A 26,656-nucleotide genomic window follows, 5' to 3' on the forward strand; every position below is an offset into this window, starting at 1 on the left:
AACGGAGACTCGTAAATCACCAATTTGAATTTTAAGATATTTTGATAACTGGGTATCCACATAACTGGTTTCCTTTGTAATCCCATGCCTTTTATTTTGTAGATTTTAAAACATTGCTCTGAGGAGTTCGCATCATGGCTCAGCAGAAACAAATCTGACTAGCATCCATGAGATGAGGATGCAGGTTCTATCCCTGGCCTTGCTCAGCGGGTTAAGCATCCAGCGTTGCTGTGAGCTTTGGTCCATAGGCTGCAGATGCAGCTCAGATCCTGCACTGCTGTGGCTGTGGGGTAGGCCAGCGGCTACAGCTCCGATTTGACCCCTAGCCGGAGAACCTCCATATGCCGAGGGTGCGGCCCTGAAAAGACCAAAAAAAAAAAAAAAAAAAAAAAAAACAAAACAAAACAAAACCAAAAAAAAAAGCAAACCTTTGCTCTGAAAGGGCTCATCAGTTTCACTAGACACCAGCTACAGCTCCGATTTGACCCCTAGCCTGAGATCCTCCATATGCCGAGGGTGCGGCCCTGAAAAGCCAAAAAAAAAAAAAAAAAAAAAACCATTGCTCTGAAAGGGCTCATCAGTTTCACTAGACACCGAAGTACAAACGTGGTGGCAGCTTGTGCCTAGGTAGCATGAGGGGTGGGGAGAAGCTGGGAGCCAAGAGCCAGAGCCACTGCCCTGAGGGAGGAAGACTCTGGTTGGGCCAGAAGGGAACACAGCTCAGGCCCAGGGGCCAAGGGCCTCTGAGAAGAGATTCAGGGGATGTGTGTTGTTTAACCCCAATGACAAAGCAGGGGAGGTGGTAGCTGGGTCCAAGTCACAGCAGGGTTGTAAAGAGAGGGGAGGAAACAGCTGTGGGGAATCAGAGAGAGAGTCTGGCTGGATTTAGGTCAGATGAGACGAAGACAGCCCTGCTGGGGGAGGAGGCGGAGTGGAGACGGAGACTGGTCGGCAGGGAAGGTTCCAGCTCAGGAGAGGAGCCAAGGGGTCAGGGAAAGGACTCGGGTGCCCGTGACCCGGGAAGGACCTATGGGGGCCACTGAGGCAGGACCCACGGGCGAGGCTGGGGGCAGGGGCGGCTCTGGGTCACTGGGGATGGGAACTGCCTTGACGGGCCCTCACTCACCCGTTACGGCTACCACAGAGAGGGGGCCCACACGCTGCCCATCATGTAGCCCATACAAGTTCATCTTGTATTTGCGTGCAGGCTCCAGGCCGGGGATGGTGACCTCACGCTGGTCTGCAGCCACAGGCACTGTCTGGGGCTGCCCGTCCCTGTCCTTGTACTGGACCACGAAGGAGTCAAACTGGCCCTCAGGGACGGTCCACACGAGGCCCACAGAGTTGGGGGTCACATCTGTCACTGTCAGCTCCCCCAGGCGTGGCTCCTGCGGGGGCTCGGTGGCTGGAGGAACCTCTTCCGGTTCTGGAGCTGCGACAGAAAAGGTGGGAGGCTATTAGGAAAAGCCCCTTGGCCCCTTGGTAGTAGCTTTTCCCGTTGTTTTTGTGGTACCCACGGGGTGGTGCTGATGTAAGACTACACTGATTGGCAACATCTGTCTGGCCACCAACCCTCCTCTGAGTCCCTGCCAGAATCTGGGGCTGTGCTTGGGTGGAGGGCTGTCAGCCACCACTGAGACCCTGGGAACGTGTCTGAAGTTCCATCTGGCTCTGAAGGGCATCGCTGGCTCCAAGCCCTCCCATCCAGACCTTGCCCGTCCCTCCAGACTGGTGCTAGCTCAGCATCTGATGTCTCAAACTCAACAAGTTTGAAACCAGGCTCAGGAGCTGTCCCTACACCTGCTCCCTCCACCCCCTCCCACCTCACTGCAACCACAACTTCATTCTAAGGGTCGTGCCTGGGTCTTCTCGTCCACCCCACATCCAGCCGCAAGTAAGTTCTATTGGCACTACCTTCAGAAGCTGCCCCCGACCCCCAGCTCCCCTGCCACCACCTCCACGGGCTCGTACTGGATTGGAGCACAGTCTCCGAAATCACCTCCCTCCCTGCCTCACCCCTTCCCTCTGTTCCCCACTGTTAACACATTAGTCAGAGCCTGTTTACTGCAATGGCTTTCTTCTTGCTCAGAGCAAGAGCCAAGTTTTTCTTTCTTTTTTCTTTTCTTTTTCCCTTCTACGGCCGCACCTGCAGCATAAGAAGTTCCCGGGCTAGGGGTCAAATCCAAGCTGCCAGCCTCCACCACAGCCACAGCAACGCTGGATCCAAGCTGTGTCTATGATCTACACTGCAGCTTGGGGCAACGTTGGATCCTTGACCCACTGATTGAGGCCAAGGATCAAACCCACATCCTCACGGACACTATGTCGGGTTCTTAACTCGCTGAGCCACAACAGCAAACTCCCAAAAGCCAAGTCTTTACAGTGACCTGAGGCCCGACCTGTTTATCTCTCACATCGCAAAACATTCCAAAACATTCCTCAATGATCCACAGATGTCCAGGCACCTTCCCTCTTCCCCCGAAGCCTACTGGCTCGTCCTCTCCCTCCTGCGGGTCCTCTTTGAGGTCCTTTCCTGTGCCCTCCCTGCCTGCTCACCATCTCACTGACCGGGCCTTGCTCTTCTTGCCAGTGCTTGTCACTGTCACAGACACTCCATGCACTTTGGTGCTCATCTCTCTCTGATCGAAAGTGAGCTTCCAGCAGAAGCTTTGCCTTATTCACTGCTGTGTTCACGGCCATGCCGGATTCTTAACCCACTGAGCAAAGCCAGGGATTGAACCTGCAACCTTATGGTTCCTAGTTGGATTCATTTCCACTGTGCCACGACGGGAACGCCTAAATCTGCATTTTAATCTCTACAGCCCAGGTTTAATCCCTGATCTGGGAACTGAGATTCCACATCAAGCCAATGTACACTGTGGCCACACACAAAAAAGACTAGGCTCCATACAAATAAAACCTGCTTTCAAAATGGGCTGGTGGGAGTTCCCTTGTGGCACAATGCATTAAGGATCCAGTGATGTTACTGCAGTGGCTCAGGTCACTGCCTTGGCATGGGTTCAATCCCTGGCCCAGGAACTTCCACATTCTACAGGTGTGGCAAAACAAAACAAAACAAAAAAAAAAACAAAACCAGGGAGGATGAGCGGGAGTGACCAGCATGTACTGAGCTTCTTCTGGGTACAGGTGCCAGGCCAGGCAGTATATATCTTTTTTTTTTTTTCTTTTTATGGCCAAACCTGCTGCATATGGAGGTTCCCAGCCTAGGAGTCGAACGGGAGCCACAGCTGCCAGACTAATCCACAGCCACAGCAACACCGGATCAGAGCCACATTCATGACCTATGCCACAGCTGGCAGCAACACCAGATACTTAACCCACTGATGGAGGCGAGGGATCGAACCTGTGTCCTCATGGATGCTCGTTGGATTCGTTTCCGCTGACCCACAACGGGAACTCCCCTTTCCCAGTTTAGAAATGTTTCTAAAGCCACATGCTAGTTCTTCTCCTAGCAACAATTCAGCACATTCTGTGTTCCAGGTGCAGCCCCTGGGTCAGCTCAGTGGCTCCACCGCCCTCCTGCCCTGATAATGAGCACCCTCATGTAGCTAAGAACTGGGGAAGCCAGGAATGGAACTGTTTCTCCAATTCCAAGACTCGGTTGTCCTTGACTGCACCACCGTGGGCAGTGCCTGACACAGTCCATCTTCCCCCCGCAGACGGACAGACTGAGGGTGACCCTAAGAGAAATCTGGGCCTGGCATGAGCCTCTTCCCTGCTCCTGCGGGCCTGCAGGAGAGCGACTCAGGGGGGCTTTCCCCTCTCCCTACTATCTGTGCTGACTGATAAAAGAAAAGAAATTGGGAGAGGAAGGTTCTAGAAACTAAGTGAATCAAGTCCCTGTGAGAAGTACAGAAACCTTGCTCTGGGAACTTGTTTTTCTGCTTTTTAAAATCTTTCCTGGAGTTCCTGTCATGGCCCAGAGGGTTAAGAATCCGAGTAGTATTCATGAGGACGCAGGTTTGATCCCTGGTCTCAATGAGTGGGTTAAGGATCCGGCATTGCCATGAGCTGTGGTGTAGGTCACAGATGTGGCCTGGATCCCGACTTGCTGTGGCTGTGGTGTAGGCCAGCGGCTGTAGCTTTGATTCTACCCTTAGCCTGGGAATTTCCATATACTGTAGGTACAGCCCTGGAAAAAACAAAACAAAAAAACCTTTCCCATTATATTAAAAGCTGTTTTGAAAAAGAAAAAGCCGTGTCTTTGTTTCAGTAACTAAGAGAAAAAGAGATGCCCTTTGCTGGGACCAAGCTGAGCAGGTGAGCAGGAGGGCCCCAGAGGCCTGCGGGGGATTTGGCCCTCTGCACTGGGGCTCTGGAGAGCAGGTGCCCAGACTGGTCCCTGTGCTGACTGAGTGGCCCTGTACCTGGGTGGAAGGGACATTCTCCCTGGCTCCAGGCACTCACTGGATGAGTAATAAAGAAAGTTTTAGGATTTCCCGTCATGGCTCAGTGGAAATGAATCTGACTAGGGTCCATAAGGATGCAGGTTTGATCCCTGGCCTGGCTCAGTGGGTTAAGGATCCGGCGTGGCTGTGAACTTTGGAGTAGATCACAGATGTGACTCGGATCTGGCATCACTGTGGCTGTGACACAGGCCAGCGTCCACCCCTAGACTGGGAACCTCCATATGCCACTGGTGCAGCACTTAAAAAAAAAAAAGAAAAAGAAAGAAAGAAAGTTTCCAGGTGCACAGGTACACTGGGGAAGAGGCCCATGGCTCACGCACATTCTGACCATCTAAGAAACGGAACCAGCCAAAGGGGACAGAGCAGACCCAGAGTAAGGACAAATACAACAGTCATGGCAGCAAATGCTGAGAGCACATGTCTTCTGTGCCAGGACCATTCTTAGTCTGTTAACTCATTTAATCTCACAACAGTTTTGTGAGGTAGGCAGTATTATCCCCATTTTACAGATGAGGAAACAGGCACAGAAAGTTTAAAACTTGCTCGAGGTCGTGTAGCTGGTCGTAGTCCAGTCTCCAGTGAACTATTCTTTCTAGTTCTTCCCCAAGCTCCTGTTCCATTACAGCAAGGGAGTCCACTGCCACAGGGAGGCCGGTTGCCGCGGGTGGGAGGAAAACAAACAAGGGCCCCGCCCTCACTCACCGGTCACACCCACGGTGGACACAGGGCCCACGCGCTGCCCCCCGTGCAGGCCATACAGGTGCATCTTGTACTTGCGTCCAGCCTCCAGGCCCTCAACTGTCACCTCGCTCTCTTCGCCCCCGACACGCACCACCTGGGGCCCGGCCCTGCCCTTGTACTGCACGGTGAAGGAGTCAAAGTGGCCCTGGGGGACCGTCCACGAGAGGCTCAGAGAGTCTGGGGAGGATCCTGTCACCGTCAGCTCCCCCAGGACGGGCTCCTCGGGGGGCTCCGTGGGGCTGGGGGGCTCCTCCATCTCCGTGGGGCTGGGGGTCTCCTCCTCGGTAGCTGAGAAGAGAGACACAGACAGGGTGAGCCAGGGTCCCCGGGAGATGTCCTGGGGTCTCCTCCCAAGCTGTGACCCCCACTCAGGCCCCAAGGTCAGTTCAGAGGAGCCCGTCCTTGGGCCCGGGTGGTCCTGGTCAGCTGGCAGCTCACAGACACACCCAGAGCCTCCGGGCTCAGCTGTGGGGACCAGGGCAGCCACCAGCATGGCTCCCAGAGGCCATTCTCTACCCAGGAGGACCCGCCGGTCTCAGGGAGCCCAGGAACTGGGGGGGGGGGGGCACAAAGGGCAGCATGGCTCAGCCTCCAGCAGAGGGGCCTCCTGAACCCCAGGCACCCACCACCCGAGAGAAGCTGACCCTCCCATGAGGCCCCACCCTGGGGCTTCCAGGCTCCACTCACTGGTCACCCCGATGACAGAGACGGGGCCCACGCGCTGGCCGTCGTGGAAGCCATACAGGTTCATCTTGTACTTGTGGTCGGGCTCCAGGCCCTCAACTGTCACCTCGCTCTCCTCGCCCCCGACACGCACCACCTGGGGCCCGGCCCTGCCCTTGTACTGCACGGTGAAGGAGTCGAAGTGGCCCTGGGGGACTGTCCACGAGAGGCTCAGAGAATCGGGGGAGGATCCTGTCACCATCAGCTCCCCCAGGACGGGCTCCTTGGGGGGCTCCGTGGGGCTGGGGGTCTCCTCCACCTCTGTGGGGCTGGGGGTCTCCTCCTCGGCAGCTGAGAAGAGAGACACAGACAGGGTGAGCCAGGGTCCCCGGGAGATGTCCTGGGGTCTCCTCCCAAGCTGTGACCCCCACTCAGGCCCCAAGGTCAGTTCAGAGGAGCCCGTCCTTGGGCCCGGGTGGTCCTGGTCAGCTGGCAGCTCACAGACACACCCAGAGCCTCCGGGCTCAGCTGTGGGGACCAGGGCAGCCACCAGCATGGCTTCCAGAGGCCGTTCTCTACCCAGGAGGACCTGCTGGTCTCAGGGAGCCCAGGGATTGGGGGGTGGGGGACAAAGGGCAGCATGGCTCAGCCTCCGGCAGAGGGGCCTCCTGAACCCCAGTCACCCACCACCCGAGAGAGGCTGACCCTCCCATGAGGCCCCACCCTGGGGCTTCCAGGCTCCACTCACTGGTCACCCCGATGACAGAGACGGGGCCCACGCGCTGGCCGTCGTGGAAGCCGTACAGGTTCATCTTGTACTTGTGGTCGGGCTCCAGGCCCGAGATGGTGACCTGGTCCTCGTGCCCTGGCACCCGCACCACCTTGGGCTGCCCGTCCCCGTTCTTGTACTGGACTGTGAAGGAGTCGAAGTGGCCCTGGGGGACCGTCCACGAGAGGCTCAGAGAGTCCGGGGAGGATCCTGTCACCGTCAGCTCCCCCAGGATGGGCTCCTCGGGGGGCTCTGTGGGGCTGGGAGTCTCCTCCATCTCTGTGGGGCTGGGGGTCTCTTCCTCCTCTGAGGAGCTGGGGGTCTCGTTCACAACCTCCTGGGGGGCTGAGAGAACAGATCAGGTGATACAGGCTTTAAGGGTGACATGCTTTGCTGGCGATGCTCACCGTGACAATAAAGCACAGCCGGCAAAGACGCTCTTCAAGCTGTTGGCCTAGGGGTTCCTACAGCCTTTATATTAGCCATTCAGTAACTCATCAGAGGAGACAGGGCTCAGACAGGCCCCCAAACCCCATTGTGTACTGCTGGCCCACTCACACTGGGGGTTCTGTGGGAGTGGGGGGTTTCATGTCTGAGAAAGGAGGTGAGATGGGAAGAGAGGAAACTGAGGAATCCTACACTGTGTTCATGGACAGCACTGACCTCAGGGAAGTGAGTGGGCAGTGAGGCCTCTTCCCACCTGCGTTTCTCCCTTTTGGCTCCTGCTCCTCCCCAGGGCTTTCCAACTGCCTGCCTGCCGCTCATCTGGGCAGGGATGGCATGTGCTCTGGCTGAGGCCTCCCTGGACAGTCGTGCCCCTCCCTCTACTTCAGACAAGAGCAGGAGAAAGATTCGGAGATGGGGGGGGAGGCTGGGGAGGGTCCTGCTGGTCCCTGGCTGGGGTTAGAATCACGGCCCCAAGGGCATCCGTCCCTGTCTGTGGCAGCCAGGTCTTTGCTGAGGCTCCGTGGGGTGGAGACACTGGTGCAAGGGAAGCCAGCCTTTCTGTGACCCAGCCCCCCAGTCCATGGGGGACTGCTCAAGGGACAGGAAACTGAGGAGGCAGCAGGCAAGAATGACAACCCAGGCAAGGATGGGGAAGGTGGGAGGTGAGGAGAAAAAAAAGAGATTGTGAAGTTAGAGAGCTGGGGAGAAATAGCAGCTCATGCTTCACAGCAGGGGTTTTTGTTTTGTTTTGTTTTGTTTGTCTTTTTAGAGCCACACTTGTGGTGCATGGAAGTTTCCAGGCTCGGGGTTGAATCGGAGCTGCAGCTGCCAGCTCACAGCAACGCCAGATCTTTAACCCACTGAGTGATGCCAGGGATGGAACCCAGATCCTCATGGATACTGGTCGGTTTCTTAACCCACTGAGCCGCTACAAGAACTCCCTTCAGTAGCACCTTTGATGTGCCAGGCGCTATTCCAAGTGTCATATGTACATTAACTCATTAATTCTAACAGCTCTATGAAGCAGTTACCATTATTATCCCCATTTGACAGATGAGAAAGCTGAGGCCCAGACACATTCAGTAACTTGCACAAGATCCCAGAGGTAGGATTAAAGTCCAGGCAGTTGGCTCTGGAGCCCATGCCCCAGCTCCCCAATCCAGTGCCATTTCCTGGCTGTGTAGCCTCGTGGTTGGGAGCATGGGCCCAAGGAGGAATGCAGGAGGGAGTGGGGGGGGCACTGGAAGTGAGCCATCTGCCCCGCTCCAAACTGGCTGGGAATCAGGGCGCCGGGAGCTGGGAGGAGGCTGCGGGAACGTGGCCCTCATGTCCCTTGGGTTTGCCAGCTCTGAGCAGAGCAGCCATGGCGGAGGGTGTGGGCAGCAGGCAACGGAAGCTCAGGAAAGACCACAGCCTGAGCCAGAGGAAGAAGGCCGGCAACACCCGTGGCGGAAGAACACAGTGGCTGAGGATGTCTGGGGGGGGACAGCCTGGGGTGGAGGGATGAGTGCCAGTGCTCGGAATGGGGGAAATGGGGGAAATGGGGCCTGTTCGAGATGGAGAAGCTGGGCCAAGAAAGAAGTTAGGGGTTCGCAGGTGGCCACGAAGCTCTGGGACATGGGGAAGAGGAGGGTGGAGGCTTTGGCTGAACTGGAGACGAGAAAGAGAAGGCGGAGGCGGGTGCAAAGGATCCTGGGCCAGGTCCCATTCAGTGGGCTGGGGGTTGGCAGGGAAGGGAGGCCCAGGCCACCCCGACTCACCTGTGGCAGCCACCACGGACACAGGTCCCACGCGCTGCCTGCCGTGAAGCCCGTAGAGGTTCATCCTATACTTCCGGTCGGACTCCAGGCCGGGGATGGTGACCTCGTTCTCATCCCCCTTGACGGGCACGACCTGGGGGCGCCCCTGCGCATCCTTATACTGGACCGTGAAGGAGTCGAAAGAGCCCTGAGCCACCGTCCAGGATAGACGCAGGGAGTCTGGGGTGGTGCCAGTCACCGTCAGCTCCCCCAGCAAGGGCTGCTCGGGGGATTCCTGGTGGTGGGGCTCCTCTCCCTTCTCTGGGGCTGTGAATAGGAAGACCAGGGCAGGGCTGAACTGGCAGAACCCTGGGATTGGGGGCCTGGGGTCCAGAGGGGTTGTCACACCCTGGCGCGCACGGGGTGGGGGGGGGCTGGGGGCTCTACCTGATTAGCATGAGCACTGAACCCCTGAGATGGGGAGCACAGCCAGGCTATGACACACCTGGGCCTTGGGGAGCAGCCGAACAGGAATAAAAGGGACCCAGCAGAGTGGGGGAGGCTGGCTGGCCCTGAGCCCCAAAGCAGGGCGAGGACGTGGAGTCTGCCATCTCGCTGGGCGGCCCCAGCTGGCTCCTGGCTGAGGGCCAGCGTGTGAAAGACTGGGAGGGGTCACATGGGGACGTAGGTGGCTGCCACTCACCAGTGGTGCCATCGGCCGTGAGGGGGCCGTGACGCTTCCTGTTGGCAATCCCGAACAGAGTGAACCTGTACTTGTGCTCAGGGTCCAGGGGGGAGACAGTGACCGAGCGCTCAGGACCTTCCACAGGCAGCACCTGGGGTCGTCCATCCTTGTCCCTGTACTGGACCACGAAGGAGTCAAACTGGCCCTCGGGGACAGTCCAGGAGAGGTGCAGCGAGTTGGGGGTGGGATCTGTCACCCACAGCTTCCCCAGGCGGGGTGGAGTCGCTGGGCTGGGATCAGTCTGAGGCACTAGGAAGAGGGAGTAGAGAGAAAGAAGGGGCATGAGTCAAAGGGGACGGGAGAAATCCATCTTCTACAGAGGGATGCTGTGTGAGGTTGCGCGGGCTGTTCATTGCACGAAGGCACATGACTGAGGGAGCACTGAGGGACTGAAATCCCGCCAGCACTTTGCTCACCAAGCTGTGTACTAAGTCTTCTTTGGTGCAGCACAAAAACACTGTATGGGGAAGTTCCGGGTGTGGCTCAGTGGTAATGAACCTGACTAGTATCCGTGCGGATGCAGGTTCCATCCCAGGCCTTGCCCAGTGGGTTAAGGATCTAACGTTGCCGTGAGCTGTGGTGTAGATCGCAGATGTGGCTCGGATCCTGAGTTGCTGTGGCTGTGGTGTAGGTCAGCAGCTGTAGCTCTGATTCAACCTCTAGCCTGAGAACTTGCATATGCTGCGGGGGTGGCCCTATAAAACTAAAATAAAATTTTAAAAAAGCACCGTATGGACTAGTGTGGCCCTGACTCGTTCGGCAGCCTGGGGAGGGGCTTCAGAGAGAAGGAGGCCCAGCCAGCCCCTTTCAGGTCTCCATGGCCGGGGAAGTCTTCCAGCACAGCTTCTACTGCTTCCAGGCCTAACGACTAGCTGGTTTCTTCCCCAAGACAGGGAAGCTCAATCCTTGGAGCATTTTCCTGTGGGAGAGCCTCCCACACCTGTGCTCTGGGCCCCCTCCCTCCCTCCCACCCTTCACTCCCTGGGCTGCGCCATCCGCATTTACACAAGGTCCTCCACTCGGCGGCAGCCGCACCGCCCTCCAGCCTCCACCCTCCCTCTTTGCTCTTGACGGCCAGCCCAGATTCCAGAAAGAGATGTCTACACTGCTTGTAGTCATGTCCTCACCTCCATCACCCTCCCGATCCAGCTCCACCCTCCACCAGCAGCTCCACCAGCAGGGTCAGTGGTGACCTTGCTAAGTCCTGTGCACGCTCTATAGGACTGAATCACTCCTACGGAATCTGACACGTCTGACCGCACCCTTTGTTTTGGCATCCCTTCCCCCAGTTCACCCCTCAGGCTGCCCAGCAGGCTCCTGTCCTCTGCTCACGGCCACCTCCAGGGTTCCAATGGCCCTATCGTCCCCCGACCCGGGCTTCTGTCCACTGGGACACCCACAGCCCCTCATCAGGCCTTTTCTCTGCTCTCCAGGCCCATGAGGGCAGCAGGATAATCCCCACGGCCCCACCATGTTCTGCTTAAGTGACCCTGCCCTCCCTGCGCCTGGATTCTCCTCATCTATAAAATGGACATGACTCACGGGGCTGCTTAGAGGGATTAAACATTGAGGATACACATCTTGAACACGTGACACGTAACAAACGCTAGATGTTTAAGTAAGAGTCCCGCACTGCACTGTCCCTCACACCCGCCGTTCCTTGCCTCGGGGAATAGGACTGCCCGACCCAGAAACAGGGACCTCCTCACTCTCCCTCACTTCCTCCGGCCAGCCTCACGGCCACCACGCCAGCCAGGCCACCATCAGCCATTGCCACTTCCTAACTCACTTCTCCAGCTATCCTCTGCAGCAGCCTCGGTGTTATTTCTAAGACAGATGTTGAATCATGTCACTCTCTCACTTAAAGCCCATCAGAGGCCCCCTAGGGTCCTCAAACGAGGTCTAAGCCACCTGGACACATGAGATCAGTGGCCTCAGTTCCCAGGTGACCTCTCCCCCCTCCAGAGGAAAGAGATTTCACTTTGATTCTCTTACCCTCACTCCTGCCTCGTTCTCACAGCTCTGTCTGCCTGACCCACGACAAATTTCCCTTCAGGATTCACCTCAGATACCACCGCCTCTAGGAAGCCTTCCTGGAGTTCCCAAAGCACTGGGGAGACCCTCTTCAGGACCCCACAGAGGGCAGGGGCAGGGGCAGGGGCGGGGTGTGACCGCGCTCACTCACCGATCTTGGCTTCAGCCACCAGGGGGCCGTGCCTCTTCTTGCCCACGAGCCCATACAGGACGAATTTGTACTTGCGGCCGACTTCCAGGTTGGAGATGAGGGCTGAGCGCTGGGGCCCCTCTACAGGCACCACCTGGGGCTGGTCCCTGTCCTTGTACTGGATCACGAAGGAGTCGAACTCGCCCTCGGGGACCGTCCAGCGCAGAAGCAGGGAGCTGGAGGTTATGTCGGTCGCTGTCAGCTGGCCCAGGCGTGGCGGGGCCATGGGCTTCTCAGGCTTCTCCCCATCCCTGTCTGGGGTGTGGGGGACAAAAGCAAAGCAGGTGGGCTCAGCCACTGCCTGGCCCCAGTCTCCTTCCCTCTCCTCCGCCCACGGGCTCACCCAATCGTGGACAGTTCCCTCCCTCCAAGCCTCCATTTCCTCTGGGACCAGCTTTTCTGTGAAGCAAAGTGGGGTATTTCTCCCCAATCTCTGCTCTGGAGTGACAGCTTTGGCTCTTTCCTTGTGACAGCTTCCCCACCCCTCACAGGGGCCCCCCTTCCTCCTCACACCAGGATCTTTGGGGAGTTTCAGGTCCCCAGGGTTCTTCCTGAGAGTTCAGCACTTCCCCACCGCTATTCAGCCTAACTTCTCTTCCCCGCCACCCTCTTCCCAGTGGTGACCTCCGTCTGGAGTCGCTGGGAGAGCTGGCTACCCCGTCCCATAAAGAGGGATCAGGGGAAAAGTGAGAGCCAGGAACTCAGGCTCCTGCACTGGCTCCACACACCTCACCCATCTCAAGTCCTGATGGCCGTGGGGTGCCTGACACCCAGGAACCTCCGCCCGTAGGGGAACTGACTGAGGGGACCCTGCAGTGCTGTCCTCTGCAGGCTGGGCTCCCAGGGAGGGGGCAGTACCACCATCCTAACTGGTCCAGCGAGGGGATGGCAGGGGCTTGAGGGAAGGCAATGGGAGGAGGGGGCTGAGGGGGAGTACCCTCAGGGCCAGAGGCCTTCCCACACCTGCCCTGGGAGATGTAAGGGGCCAATCGGAGATCAGGAAGTGGAGGCAGGTCACAGGGCAAAGAAAGCTGCAAGTGGAGAGCCAGGAGCCCACAGCCTCTCTCCTGGAATCGTTGTCCCAACCTCCAGCTTTTCTGCTCCCCTCCCCAACCCACCCTATCATTGTTCTAAGACCCCCTCCAGCCCTCTTGCCTCTGAACTCTCAATTCCTTTTCTCTCCTTGTTTCTCCTACCATCCTGACGGGAACAGCCCTGCCCTTCAATTTCCAGCCCATCTCTGAAGCCCTAATGGCCCAGCCCCTCCCCCAACCTCAGGACACAGGCCTTGAGCAGAATCCAGGATGTACCCATAATGCCTTGGTAGATGAGAGGGGCAGAGGGCTCGCCCCCAGGAGGGACCCCACGAAGTGACAGCTCATAGGGGGATCCAGGAGGGGGTGAGGGCATCAGAGCTTGACGGACATCCCCTGGCAGTAGTTCCTCGTGTGGCCCTGGCCCTTCGGGCACCCGGAGACGCAGCTGGAAGTGGTCAAAGGTGTCAGGCTGGGCGGTCCAGGCCACGCGGAGGCGCCCTGTCTTGTCTTTGCCCAGCACCCTCAACTCTCCCAGCTCCTGGGGGCGCTGCTGCAGGACGGGAGCCTGGGCGCCTTGAGTTGTTGAAGGGCCAGAGGGAGGAGGCTCATCAGTGGCTCCCAAGAGGCCAGAGGGAGAGGACCCTGGGAAAAGGCAGGGCAAGAAAAACAGAAGAGTCTAGAATGACAGCCAGAAAGGAAAGCCCAGCTCCCAGATTCTGCCCTCTAACCGCTAAGAGCCTACAGACCCTCCCTTTTCTGCTCCTGGGTCACTTCATCCTCCAAAGGTCCACCAGAGTCCTACACAGACAGGCCTGCAGGGGACAAATTAAAGAAAGGAAGTCTGGGAGTTCCCACTGTGGTGCAGCAGGATTGTCGGTGCCTTGGGTACACTGGGACACAGGTTCGACCCCCAGCCCCACACAGTGGATTAAGGATCTGGCGTTGCCACAGCTGTGGCTCAGGTCATGACTGTGGCTCAGATCTGATACCTGGCCCCGGAACTCCATACGCCATGGGGCAGCCAAAAAAAAAAAAAAAAAGGAGAAGAAGAAAAGAAACAAAGCCTACCATCCCTCCCTCCACGAGGCTCCTATGACCTCCAGCCCCCACAGACACCAGGTCCCTCCCCACAGCACCCCCTCCCCATTGGGTGGTGGTCTCAGCTTCCATTAGTGCTGCAGTGAGAAGCCTGGAAGAGAGGAGGAACGGTGGTGTTAGGGAAGGAAGATGCAAGAGAGGGTGGGGAGTAGAGAAGAGGGGGGAGAGGGGGCGGGGTGGACATCCAGCTCAGATGGCATCTGGGCCCTATGGGGGAAGAAGAGGTCCCCAACCCTCCCCATGGCAGTCACAGGGCACCCCTTCCCTGAGCCCCGACATCATTCCTGTGGGAGAGACAAGCGTGAAGGGAGCAAGAAGGTCTGGAAAAGCAGCTCAAGAAACAGTGGTTTCGCCTCTCACATATACATGCTGCCTGATGGCTTCAAGGCCACCCGCTAGAAGTTCTGATGTGTCCCTTTGAGGTCAGGGCCAAATTGTGGAAAATAGTAACCACTGACCACAGTCCTCAGCCACCCTCACCACAGTGAGTCATCGTGGGGAACCACAATTTTCATTCCCTACCCCACCCAAACTGCTCCAGCGGGAGTCTTTGCAGACACTGCCCCTCCTACCAAATGCCCCTTCCATTGCCTAGAACAGCTTCCTGGCAGAAGTGCCCCAGGAACCCACGTGAAAATCAGGGAGCCCCAAACACCAGGGCTCTCAGGCCTTGGGCATCCACCGGAACCCCCGGGGTGGAGGGGACTTCTGGAGACACAGGAAGTCGTGCTCTGTTGTGGGGGTCCCTGGGAGCCTGGACAAGTTAGGGCCTGAGGGCAGAAGGGCGTGGCTGGGTGGCAGTCTCAGCAGCGAGGCAGTGGGGGGAACTCATGGATGCAGACTGCAACCGCAGGCAGATGGGGGGCAGGGGATGGGTGGTTCCGAGGCCCCACCCACACTACCTGTGGTGGTGATGAAGGCGTAGGACTTGGAGGTCTGCCCTGCCCGCACCCCGTGGACCTCCACGTGGTAGGTGGTGCCGGGCCTGAGATCGGGTAGGCTGACGGTGCGCGCGGTGCCCGGCACGGTCAGCTCCCCGCCGGGACCCTCTGCGGGCGGCTGGGGCCGCCAGCGCAGCACCACGCGCTCAAAGTGGCCGCGGAGCCCGTCGAGGGACACGAGCAGCGCGCCGTCGGCGGAACTGCCCAGCACCTCGGGCTTGGGGTGGCGGGGCGCAGCCCCCCGGTCGACGCCTTCGGGCGAGAGGCCGTGGGTGCCCTGGTTGGAGTCCCGCTTCCAGGTGCCGGAGTCGGGGCTGGCGGTGGGGCGGGGGCGACGGGGCGGGGACGCGGGGGAGCCGGCGGGGGCGGCAGCCGCCAGGCGACGCCGCTGCAAGTATTCGTGGATGTAGCGCGCCACCGACGTGTAGGTCTGGTTGGCCCGCAGTGGGTAGCCGTGAGCCCGCAGGTGTTGCTCCAGGTCCCGCACGGTGCCGCGGAAGCGGCTCAGCTCGGCCGTCAGGTTGCCCCACGGCCGCCGAGGCGGCTGAGGCGGGCTCTGCCCGGGCCGAGACTCCTCCGGCCCCTCCTCCGCGGGCCGCGGGGGCCGAGGGGGCCGAGTGGGGCGCGGGGTGCGCGAGGCCGGGGCCGGCCGGGGCCGGGGCTGGGGGACGGGGCTGGGGGGTGCGCCTCCGCGTAACCGTAGTGGCCTGGTGCTGCCAGGGCGGAAAAAGGGGGAGGGGGAGAGCGGGTCAGAGGCAGCCCCCCCACCAATCCCTGCACTCCTCCCCACGGCAGTCCTGCCCTCCGTCCCTCCCCCGCGAGCCAGAGGCCTCTTCCCTGGGCCCCAGCCCCACCTGGAAAGAGAGAAAGGAGTTAGTGTCCCCGGAAGCCCTCACCCCTCGCCCTCCAAGCCTGCCACTCTTGGTGCCCTAGAAAGAAAAAACCAGCGGGTGGGGCCCTGTGTCTGAGGGAGAGAACAGGGCGTGGGAGGGAGGCTGTGAGCTACAGCGAGGTGGGCTCCCTCTGTCACAGGAAAAGAAAAGAAAGATCCGGGCAGCTGTTAAGAGACCTTGAGGGTTAGTGGAAAATTACTACTGAGCGCTACCCACCCCCCACCCCAATCCTCAAGTCAACAGGAGTGCTGATCTCTAATCTGCCTAATTCCAGTCCTTACACGAACCGACCACTGACTGAGCCCAAGGGCTGTCCCTGTGCCCAAGTTTGGACCAGAACCTCCCCCATCTGGGTGGGTCAGACAGCTTCTCCTATTCGCAGCGTCTCTCCAGGAGGCAGCTCCTCCCAACCCCCAACCCGCAGCCTTCCTACAGGACTCCAAGCACCCAAGGACTGTCTCCCCTGAGCCCTTGGGCCAGAGCCAGGCCCCCCGCGGGCGCTTTGAGACCACCACACACCCCCTCAACTTCATCCCGAGGAGCCTCTGACCCCTACCCGAGAGCTCCCAAGGAAGGGGCTCCTAGGCTGGGAAACTTCCCTGACCCTTGGCCAGGCATACCTGTGTTGGCCCTGACAGAAGCCGGGTAGCTTACTGCCTGGCCCCGCTCGGCAGTGACGGTCACCACGTATTCTACACCTGGCATCAGGCCGGTCAGCAGCGTCCCGTCCGCCTCGGATGGCACTTCCAGCCGCACCCTCTGGTTGCCAGCGCTGACGTAGGACACCACGAAGCGGTCCACCTCGGCCTGAGGCCGAAGCCAGTTGAGCTCCAGCGTGGTAGGTGTCACAGCCACCACGCGGAGGTCCTGGGGGCCGTCAATCACTAGCCAGGTTAGAGAGAGGCGGGATCAGTTGGGAGTTCGGTTCTGCAGTCACCCGTTTTCCTTCTACGACTGCTGCCCCAAGCCAATCCCTCCCCCTGCCTTCTTAGAGGGCATAGTCCCAGCTGCCCCTCTCAAATCCGGATCACCCCCCAGGACCCGGCCCCCAAGCTCCAGCTCTCACTGGTGGTGATGGTCTTGGAGGCAGGAGGGCCCCAGTTAGTCCCTCGAAGGGCACGGACAGTGACCTGGTACTCCTGACCAGGGGCCAGTCCTCTCTGGTCATAGGCTGAGGCAGAGCTGGGCACCCGTGCTGTGAACGGGGGACTCACCCCCTCTGTCTGCAAGAGAGAGCACCAGGCGGATCAGGGCTGGCAATCTCGCCCCTGCCACTTTTGTCCCTGCCTCTTTATCCTTTATTTTATTTGTTTTGCCTTTTGTCTTTTTAGGGCCGCACTCATGGCACATGGAGTTTCCCAGACTAGGGGTCTAATCGGAGCCGTAGCCACCAGCCTACATCAGAGCCACAACAACGTGGGATCCAAGCCGCGTCTGCGACCTACACCACAGCTCACGGCAACGCAGGATCCTTAACCCACTGAGCGAGGCCAGGGATGGAACCCGAAACCTCATGGTTCCTAGTCAGATTCGCTTCTGCTGCACCACAACAGGAACTCCCTATCCTTTATTTTTTTTGGCTGTCATGCAAAATTTCCCGGGCTAGGGTCTGAACTTGCGTCACAGCTGTAACCAGAGCCACAGCAGTGACAGTGCCAGATCCTTAACCCACTGAGCCCCCAGGGAACTCCCCCCCACCTTTTTTTTTTTTTGCTTTTTAGGGCCACACCTGTGGCATATGGAAGGTCCTAGGCGAGGGGTTGAATCGGAGCTGCATCTGCAACCTACAACACAGTTCACAGCAATGCCAGATCCCTAACCCACTGAGCAAGGCCAGGGATCCAACTTGCATCCTCAGGGATACTAGTTGGATTTGTTTCCACTGCACCACCACGGGAGCTCCGGACACTCCTCTTTATTGTTTCTTTCTCCACTTCCAGGCAAAGTCAACATGGGACGGTGAAGAACTTGGCCCCATGCAGCTGCTGAGCGTGGGTGGTATCAGCAAACACATCTAGAATACTTACTGCATGCCAGGTACTCTTCAAGGCTTTTTCCATGTATGGACTCACTTAATTCTTTAAAGAATCTCATGAAGTAGGTCCTATTATTCCCATTGGATAGATGAGGAAAGTGAGGGACAAAAGGATTCAGCGCCTTGTCCGAGGTCACCAACCCCAAGAAAGTGGCAGGTATTTAAACCCAAGGAATGTGACCTGAGAGCCCCCTGTTACGGACACTACCTTTGTGGCTGTTCATCAGCTGTCTGCTGATTGTCAGAACTCAACCTGACACACGCCAGGCCTCTCCTTCTGGCTCCCCCACCCCCACCCCACAACCCTGACCATCTGGGCACGAGGGGGCTTCGTAAGATGACAGGACTGAGGGCTGCTACCTCAAGTCTCACCTCCTCCTAAAGCCCCAGCCTGAGCCTCCCCACAGACACCTGCTCTTGGCCGTGTGATCTGGGTGTGTCCCACTTCGTGACACTTCCTTTTGGGTATGTGTCTCCTCAGCAGGGTTATAGGCCCCCTCGAACACAAGGCCCGCCTGCTCAAAATTCCACAAAGAAACGTTTACTGATTTTGGACCTGGCCTCATTCTGGGCACTGGAGACGCAGAAATAAAAGATACGGTTGTTGTCCTCGGGCAGCTCAGGCTCTCACAGCCTAAGGTACGGCTGCATCTTAAGTGGAATTAGATCTCCACCCAAAGCTCCATGTACAGTACACCCCTGCAAGGAAACTACTCTCTTTCAAGTATCCATTTTGGGTATTATGACCCCACCGAAAATCTGCCAGCCCCTGCTCCAGGCAGGGTCTCCTGGGGTGCCAGCCACGGAAAAACAGGAGGAACGGACATCTGTGAGCAGTCTAGCGGTCCAGCCTTTTGCTGGGCTGGCTAGCTAGGACAGCTAATAAGGACGCTTTGTTCCTCTTAGCTCTGTTGGCTCTTATGGGGACACCTCCATTCGGCCAAGTAGGATTGGAAATTTCAAAAGGTACTCTCCTAAACCAAGAGAACTGTGGGGAAAGCAACACAGTAAATACCAAAGTATAAAACCAGATGAGAGGCCACGTAGAGATTTCTGGGTTGGGGATGAAATAAAGCTTTGTTAGAGTTTTCTTGGCTGGAAAGGTTTCCCGGGCTCACCGGAGCCCCATCCTTCTCCTACTCACTCTGCCCTAGGCTCCCCCAGTCTAGGAGGCCTTGGGTTGGCCTCACCTCAAGACTTGTGGGGTCCTCATCCTTTCTAGAACTTCCTCTCTCTCCTCTTATTCCCCCGACCCACCCCCCGCCCCCCCACCAGCCCCCTTGACTGCCCCCTAATGATGTCTGGTCCTTTCAGTGAGGCGAGTCCATCCCGAGTTCTCCTTCTCCCTTCAGACCACTCACGTGAACCTTTGAGACACTCCATAGACCATCCTGAAGTTCATTTGGGAACAGTCCCCTGGAAGTCCTACTATCAGTCTCACCCCCATCTCTCAGGACCATCTGTCTGGTCTGAGGCTGGCGGCTTTCTAGCCAGATGCTGGCAGCTGGCTATGCCCCTTGGTGAAAGATTGGCTGCTTCACTGATTGTCCTTGGCAAGTTTCTAACTCTATTCTCACTCCCAACCTCACGGCCCCAGACGGGGGACTGCACCTCGGCTGGTCCCTGGACTTCACCTCACTCTGACCAGACCCAAGTATACATTTTTTTTTTCTGAGGCTGCAAGGTCCTGTGTCCCAGTGAAAACATGGCAAAGCCCGAGTGTCCAGGCTGTGGAATATTCCCCAGACTGTTCAGGGTTTCACCTCCCTCAGCTTCCTCAGGCTTTTGCTCTCATGTTCGGAGAGAAGGCTGTGTTTGGCAAAATAGCAACAGTGGTCCTCCGGCTTGAGGTGCATCCGAATCACCTGGAGGGCTTCTACAACAGAGCTTAGGGGCTCCACCCCTAGAGCTTCTGATTCCGTAGACCTGGGGGCGGGGACTGACAATCTGTAGGTCGAATCCCCCAGGTGATGCTGGCGCGGCAGGTCCAGGGAACACACTGAGTCAGAGTAAGAAATGCCACGTATGCAGGGAAGGGAGAAATGTTCCACTTCTGGGTTCTGAAGCTCATTCCAATAACTAAGTGTGGCCCTTGGCCAGGAATAGAAGAGTTTGGGCTTTGAGAGAAAAGTGTTTCTGGAAAAGGGGAGGGGATAAGGTAGAGAGGCTTCTAGGAAGATGGCAGTGGCCAGAGGACAGCCAGCTACTGAATATACTCCATGCCAACAAATGGATAGAGCACTGGCCAAGGTGAGAGGCAATATCCCAGGGGCCAGCCAGGAGTTCCCTTTGCAGCTCAGCAGAAATGAACCCGACTAGTATCCGTGAGGATGCAGGTTCGATCCCTGGCCTTGCTCAGTGGGTTAGGGATCCGGTGTTGCTGTGAGCTGGGGTGTAGGTCACAGACTTGGCTTGGATCTGGTCTGGCGCTGCTGTGGCTGTGGCCCAGGCTGGCAGCTGCAGTCCCAGTTCAACCCCTAGCCGGAGAACTTCCATATGCCACAGATGTAGCCCTGAAAAGAAAAAAAGGGTGGGGAGAGGAAAACTGCCAGTGTGGCCAGCCACAGAGAGTGCAGAAAGCATAGCCCGAGGGCCAGTAAGTAGCACAGGCTGATGTGGAGTCCAGAGAGGTGTCTGGGGACTAATTTTACGGGAGCATTTTCCACACCCAGGCTCAGCGAGAATCCAGAATGTGACAGAAGCCCATACCCAGTGCAGAGCAGATGAGCTAAGAGCATGGCCAAGCTGGGCCCAGGCCAGCTCAACACCACCCCGGCCCCACAGAGACGGGGAAAGCCTAGGGCTTCATATGGAGCCTGCATCTCTTGACAACACGAAGGATAAGTCCATGTTTACTAAAAGCAGGAAACGATGCAGCCCTGCAAGCTCCTTCTAGCTCTCCCTCTCTCTTCTGTTTATTTTAATTCTTCTTTCACTGAAGTTTCTTAGGAAAGTTCCTTTTAAAAGCCCTGCCCTGTATGCATCGGTGGTATAGTGGTGAGCATAGCTGCCTTCCATTATTAAAGCCCCTACGCTCTCAAGATGAGAACTATGTAAATAATATACACACAGAAGAAGCGAGTGGGAGAAACACTTTTGAAATGTTAACAGTGCTTGTTTTAGTGTGAAACAGCCAAGAATTATTTGTTTTTTCCTCTAGCTTCCAAATTCTTGTCTTGTGATTAAATTATTTTTATAAAAAAAATTTAAATAGTAGAAAAAAAATCTAAGCTATCTTGGTTGTGCAGCAAAGTAGGGATGTCTTCCTCTGCATCTACCAGGAGGTAAGGAGAGAGCACATGTTAAAGACCTGGGCTTGAGGGGATAATGACAAGACTTGGAATAACTAGGCTGATTGGGGTGGGGATGCTGGCCAGCACCTCTGAGCAGTCCCTTCTGTCCTAGAGGCCACCTAGGTATATGCCCTGGGACTTAGTTATTTTTCCAGAATCCTGACTGGGTAGAGATGAGAGTGACATGGCCTACATCTCATGCGACATCCCGTGGCATTTGTGGGATGATGCAGGAAGATATAAGTTGGACAGCAGAAACGTCAGATGATTTGGAACAAGGAGACCAAACACCTCATAAAAGCCTGAGCTGCATAAAGGGAGATCTCTGATGAAAGGCCATAGGCTTTGTCCTTAGGATGCCCCCCAAATAGCTGAAGAGTGAGTTGAAAGGAGAGAAAGGAGGCTTGCAATGCACTGATGACATGGAGGCGGAGAACCAGCTTACAGACTTGAATTATTGCAACAGCCTAGACAGCCTGGCCCAAACCAAAAAAGATAACACTGAACAGACCCAAATACAAAGGCTTATATTTGGGCTTTAAAAAAAAAAAAGGTTATGTAGTTGAAGGTCTTCTTTTTCCCTTCCTTCCTTCTTTTCTTTCTTCCTCTTTTTTTCCTTGTTTATCTGGATTTTCTAAAGCTTCTACACTGAGCCTATATGACTTTTCTAATAAAAAGTTCTTAAGAAATCAAATAGGATAAAAACAACTGAAAGTTTGTGTGACCACAAGTTCATATACGTCAACTCTGAGAAAAGTGCCAGTTGCATCCAGAGTTAACCAGGTGAACGACTGGGTTCCTCTCTGCCCCTATATTTTTTGAGGGGAGTGGAGCAGGATGCTCATGGAAAAAGCAGAATGCATTAGAGGAGGAAAACCAAGAACTGAAGGATTCAGAGAACAATTCCTTAAAGAAAAGGAGTGAAGAAACCAGTGGGTTTAACCTGGAGGGAATGAAGGGTAACACGATGGCTGATGCCTCCAAATACCTGAAAGGCTGTGGTGTAGATGCAGGGAAAGAAAAATCACGTTGATGGCTAGTGAAGGCCCACCTAGGGCCGATGGATGGATGCAGAATGGTTCAGCAAGAACAAAAAGAACTGACTGCAGTGATGAGCAAAAACGGACTGGACAGGCCCAAGAAGTACTGAGGTCATGGTCACCAGAGGTGTTCCCATGCTGCAAAGGCCTTCTGTACCCTGTGTGGGCAGGACAAGAAGGCCTTTCCTGCAGGTTTAGGAATCAGCCATCTGGACTCAACCACTGATTACCTGGAACTTGAGGTAAGCACCCCCCTCCCGCCCCCCATCCCACCCACTCGGCCCCTCCTGGAGCTTGGCTCTCACCGTGGGGATGAACTGAATTTCATAGGCATCCACGTTGCCAGGAGCCCGGGTCCACTCTGTCCGAACCGTCGTCTCCTCCAGGAGATGCATCCTCATGCCCTCAATGGCTGGCACCTCTGCCCAGGAGAACAGGATATGAGAAGCTGCTTAGCCCAAGGCAGCCCCCTGCCCCTATTCTCACCACCACCACCAGGCTTCTCCTGCTCACGGCCAATCTAAGAGTCTATCCAGACTTCCACTTCTCTCTGGGAAAGGGGCAAAGCTGGCAGAGACCTGAACTGGCCTTGGGTCTCCTGTACTGGCCCCCATCTCCAGGAACACCAAATCTCCCTAAAGGCAACTAAAGGGGCCCCCAGTCTGCTCATTAGAGATCTGAACGTCCTGCCTGTAGGCTCGGCCCCATGATTCTGCAGACCCTGGCAGACAATGACTCCTTGTCTCTGCTGACTGCCGCACCATCATCCCAATATAGGACCCCCCCACACCCCACACCCATCACTCTTCCTCCAGGTCCCTGGGCTTCTAGGCCTCAGACTCAGGCGTTCCCACTAGCTCCAGTTTTCCCCTCCCTGACCAAGCATACTGGGGAAGGCTGCCTGCTCACCTTCCCCGCAGTCCTCCCCTGCATAGCCATCTTGGCAGACGCATCTGCCCTCATGACACTCTCCCCGGCCGCGGCAGTCCTCGGGGCACGTCTGGATGGCACAGTCCGGGCCTCGGAAGCCCTCTACGCACACACACTGGCCAGCGCGGCACAGTTCGCGGGGCCCACAGCCCCCGGGACAGGCGCTAGCCGGAGGCTCCTCCTGCCCGCAGTCCTCGCCGCTATAGCCCGCGTGGCACAAGCACACCCCCTGCACACAACGCCCACGGCCCCGGCAGTCGGCTGGGCAGGTGCGGGTGGCGCAGGAGGGGCCGGTGTAGCCGGATTCGCACACGCAGCGCCCGTCCTCACAGAGGCCGCGCCGGTGACAGTTGGAGGGGCAGGTGCGGAGGCTGCAGTCCTCGCCCGCGTAGCCCTCCCAACAGGTGCACACACCGTCCCGGCACACGCCCCGCTGGCTGCAGTCGCGCGGGCACCGTCTGATGGCACAGTCCTCGCCCTCGTAGCCATCTTCGCACACGCAGCGCCCCTCCACGCACTGGCCACGACCTCGGCAACCCCCGGGGCAGCTTCGCACGCCGCAGTCTTTGCCCTCATAGCCTACGTCGCACAAGCACACGCCATCCTCGCAGCGGCCGCGCCCACGGCAGTCCCCAGGGCACCGATGGCTCCCGCAGTCCTCGCCTGTGAAGCCCGGGTTGCACACACAGCGGCCGTCCACACAGCGCCCGCGTCCGCGACAGTCGCCCGGGCAGGCGCGCGTGCCGCAGTCCCGGCCTGTGTACCCGGGCCAACACACGCAGCGGCCATTCTCGCAGCGGCCCCGGCCGAGACAGTCCCCGGGGCAGCTACGTACGCCGCAGTCCTCACCACTGTAGCCCGCGTTGCACACGCACACGCCGTTCTCGCAGCGCCCGCGGCCGCGACAATCTCGCGGGCAGGCGCGCGCGCCGCAGTCGGGCCCGGAGTACCCGGGCCAGCACACGCAGCGGCCGTCCTCGCAGCGGCCCCTCTGATTGCAGTCGCCTGGGCAGCTGCGCACGCCGCAGTCGTCCCCGCTGTAGCCGGCGTTGCAGATGCACTCGCCGTCTTCGCAGCGCCCTCGGCCCCGACAGTCGCGGGGGCAGGTCCGCGTGCTGCAGTCCTCGCCCGCGTACCCGGGCCAGCACACGCAGCGGCCGTCCACACAGCGCCCGCCCTCGCCACAGTCCCACGGGCAGCTCCGCGAGCCGCAGTCTTCACCGGTGTAGCCTGGATCGCAGACGCAGCGCCCGTCCTCGCAGCGCCCCTTTTGGCTGCAACCTCGGGGGCAGCTCCTCACCCCACAGTCCTCGCCAGTGTAGCCGGGGTTGCACACGCAGCGCCCGTCCTGGCAGCGCCCCCTCTGGCTGCAATCTCGGGGGCAGCTCCTCACCGCACAGTCCTCGCCAGTGTAGCCGGAGTCGCACACGCAGCGCCCGTCCTCACAGCGTCCCCTCTGGCTGCAGCCCCGAGGGCAAGATCGCAGACTGCAGTCGTCGCCAGAGAAGCCCGCCCGGCACACGCACACGCCCTTCACGCAGCGCCCGCGGCCGTGGCAGTCCCCGGGACAGGAGGGCCAGCTACAGCTGGGGCCGGTGTAGCCGGGGAAGCACACGCAGCGCCCGCGGATGCAGCGACCCTGATCGTTGCAGTCATCTGGGCAGGACCTGGCGTCTGACGGTGGAGAGGAGGCGGGCGCCTCAGCCTCTGTGGGGTCGGAGCAGGTGGGCCCACCCCAGCCTGGCTCGCAGGAGCAGGCACAGCGGCTCAGGTCAAACGCACCATGGAGACTGCAGAGGCTCCGAACATCTGTCTGGCCTGGAGCAAGAGGGAGAGGGGAGAGGCTGAGCCCACCTAGTGCTCCTCTAATCCTCTGAGTCGGCCCCTCCAGCAGAGCCAGGCTCAGTTCCTATCCACCATCTTAGTTTCCGGCTGCCACTTGTCAATATATGTGGCCTCCCAGTGCCCTAACAGGCTGGGGAGGAGAGGGCTGGCATCTAGTCAGGTGGCTCCTTTCAGAGTCGTGCCCTGGGTGGCACTCACCACCCTCAAGGGCGAGGCAAGGCTGCCTTTTTCTAATTCACTCTAAGGCCTTTTGTAGACTGGCGATGCCCCCCAATCCTAAGCCACTTCCCCACCTTCCTCCCCTTCTGTGCCCCTTCCTGTGCTCTTTTGCTCACCTGTGCCGGCCTGCGCAGCCGCAGGGCAACAGCCCCCAGTGCACTGTTCCTTGAGCCCCTTCACCAGCTCCTCCAGGATCTCCAGCCGGACTCTCAGGGCCTGTACTTCTGAAGCAGGGACAGGGGGCTCAGTGCCTGGGGGACAGCCACAGCCAGCTGAAGGGGGCAGGTTAATGCGGTGGGTGAACACCACCTGCTTCTCCCCTCCTGCCACCGTGTGCTCATAAAGCTGAGAAGAAGGGCTTCCCCCTCCTGGATGGGGAGGGGGCCGTGGGGCTGGGAGCGTCACATTGGACCGTGGAGAGAAAGGGCCTGCTCTGACCGTGCCCAGCAGTACCAGGAGGGCCAGGTTGGAGGTGAGGGAAGATTGAGCTGGCATCATTCAGGAGGCTGCAGAGAGAGAGGACTCGTATGAGAGCAGCTTCACAGAGAAGGAGACAAGATGCCCCTCCCCCTTTCCCAACACGCACACACACACACACACACACACACACACACACACGCCAGTAGTCCCACCACTCACAACTAATCTACCTGGCTCACATGTATGAAAAATCCACATTCAGCCCAACCTTAATGGATGCCCTCCTTGGGCAGATTTGGTCTCAGCATATGGAAGTTCCCCAGCCGGGGGTCGAACTGGAGCTGCAGCTGCAGGCCTACGCCACAGCCACGGCATCTGCAGGTTGTGGCAATGCCCAATACTTAACCCACTGAGTGTGGCCAGGAATTGAGCTCATGTCCTTACAGAGATGATGTCAGGTCCTTAACCCAATGATCCATAATGGGAACTCCCCCATCCACTGTTATATGAACCCCCAAACCTCCTGTTTTCATTGTAACTGTGCAAGGATAGACAGAAGAGAATAGAGTCCAGGTGACTGCAATGCACAGTCAAGAGCTGACATTTACTGCTGCGGGTATCCATCTAGGTACCTCCATCCAGATCCATGACTTTAATTTCCAAACTGCCTCCCAATGTACAAACCCTTTCCTCTTTTTTTGTTTTTTGTTTTTTGTCTTTTTGCAATTTCTGGGGCCGTTCCCATGGCATATGGAGGTTCCCAGGCTAGGGGTCGAATCGGAGCTGTAGACGCTGGCCTACACCAGAGCCACAGCAACTCGGGATCCGAGCTGCGTCCGCAACCTACACCACAGCTCATGGCAACGCCAGATCCTTTACCCACTGAGCTAGGCCAGGGATGGAACCCGAAACCTCATGGATCCTATTCGGATTCGTTCACCACTGAGCCACGACGGGAACTCCACAAACTCTTTTCTCTGAACTCCAAGCAATATATCCAGCCTCCCATTTGACATCCCCTCCTGGGCACCTCAAATTCAACTAAGACTGAACTCACCATCAACCTTCCTGTACCCCATCCCCTGAGTGTTCTCTGCTGCATCTCACAGCCTCGTCAGTCATCCAGCCCTACAAGTCAGCAGCCCAA

The 26,656-nt window shown here is 57.8% G+C and overlaps 1 protein-coding gene across 14 annotated transcripts in view; it reads right to left on the bottom strand.

Annotated features, from left to right (window-relative positions):
* Nucleotides 1-26,656, bottom strand: part of TNXB (tenascin XB) — a 60,977-nt gene that overhangs the window by 29,872 nt on the left and 4,449 nt on the right. For 7 of the 14 annotated variants that reach the window (XM_047795441.1, XM_047795440.1, XM_047795446.1 and 4 more), the window contains exons 2-14: nt 25,206-25,595; nt 23,005-24,843; nt 22,401-22,516; nt 16,794-16,950; nt 16,348-16,611; nt 13,069-13,437; nt 11,720-12,013; nt 9,493-9,783; nt 8,811-9,116; nt 6,583-6,948; nt 5,859-6,185; nt 5,133-5,459; nt 1,127-1,432 (exon numbers count right to left, since the gene is read on the bottom strand). In XM_047795441.1, the coding sequence (XP_047651397.1) occupies nt 1,127-1,432; nt 5,133-5,459; nt 5,859-6,185; nt 6,583-6,948; nt 8,811-9,116; nt 9,493-9,783; nt 11,720-12,013; nt 13,069-13,437; nt 16,348-16,611; nt 16,794-16,950; nt 22,401-22,516; nt 23,005-24,843; nt 25,206-25,587 (5,344 nt within the window). In that variant the 5' untranslated portion in view covers nt 25,588-25,595. Of the gene's footprint in view, nt 1-1,126; nt 1,433-5,132; nt 5,460-5,858; nt 6,186-6,582; nt 6,949-8,810; nt 9,117-9,492; nt 9,784-11,719; nt 12,014-13,068; nt 13,438-14,795; nt 15,316-16,347; nt 16,612-16,793; nt 16,951-22,400; nt 22,517-23,004; nt 24,844-25,205; nt 25,596-26,656 lie in introns of those variants that run through there. The other 7 variants (XM_047795448.1, XM_047795451.1, XM_047795444.1 and 4 more) reach the window with 5 other exon arrangements.

The sequence above is a fragment of the Phacochoerus africanus genome, chromosome 9 (assembly GCF_016906955.1).
Source record: "Phacochoerus africanus isolate WHEZ1 chromosome 9, ROS_Pafr_v1, whole genome shotgun sequence".
In the NCBI taxonomy this organism is placed as follows: domain Eukaryota; kingdom Metazoa; phylum Chordata; class Mammalia; order Artiodactyla; family Suidae; genus Phacochoerus; species Phacochoerus africanus.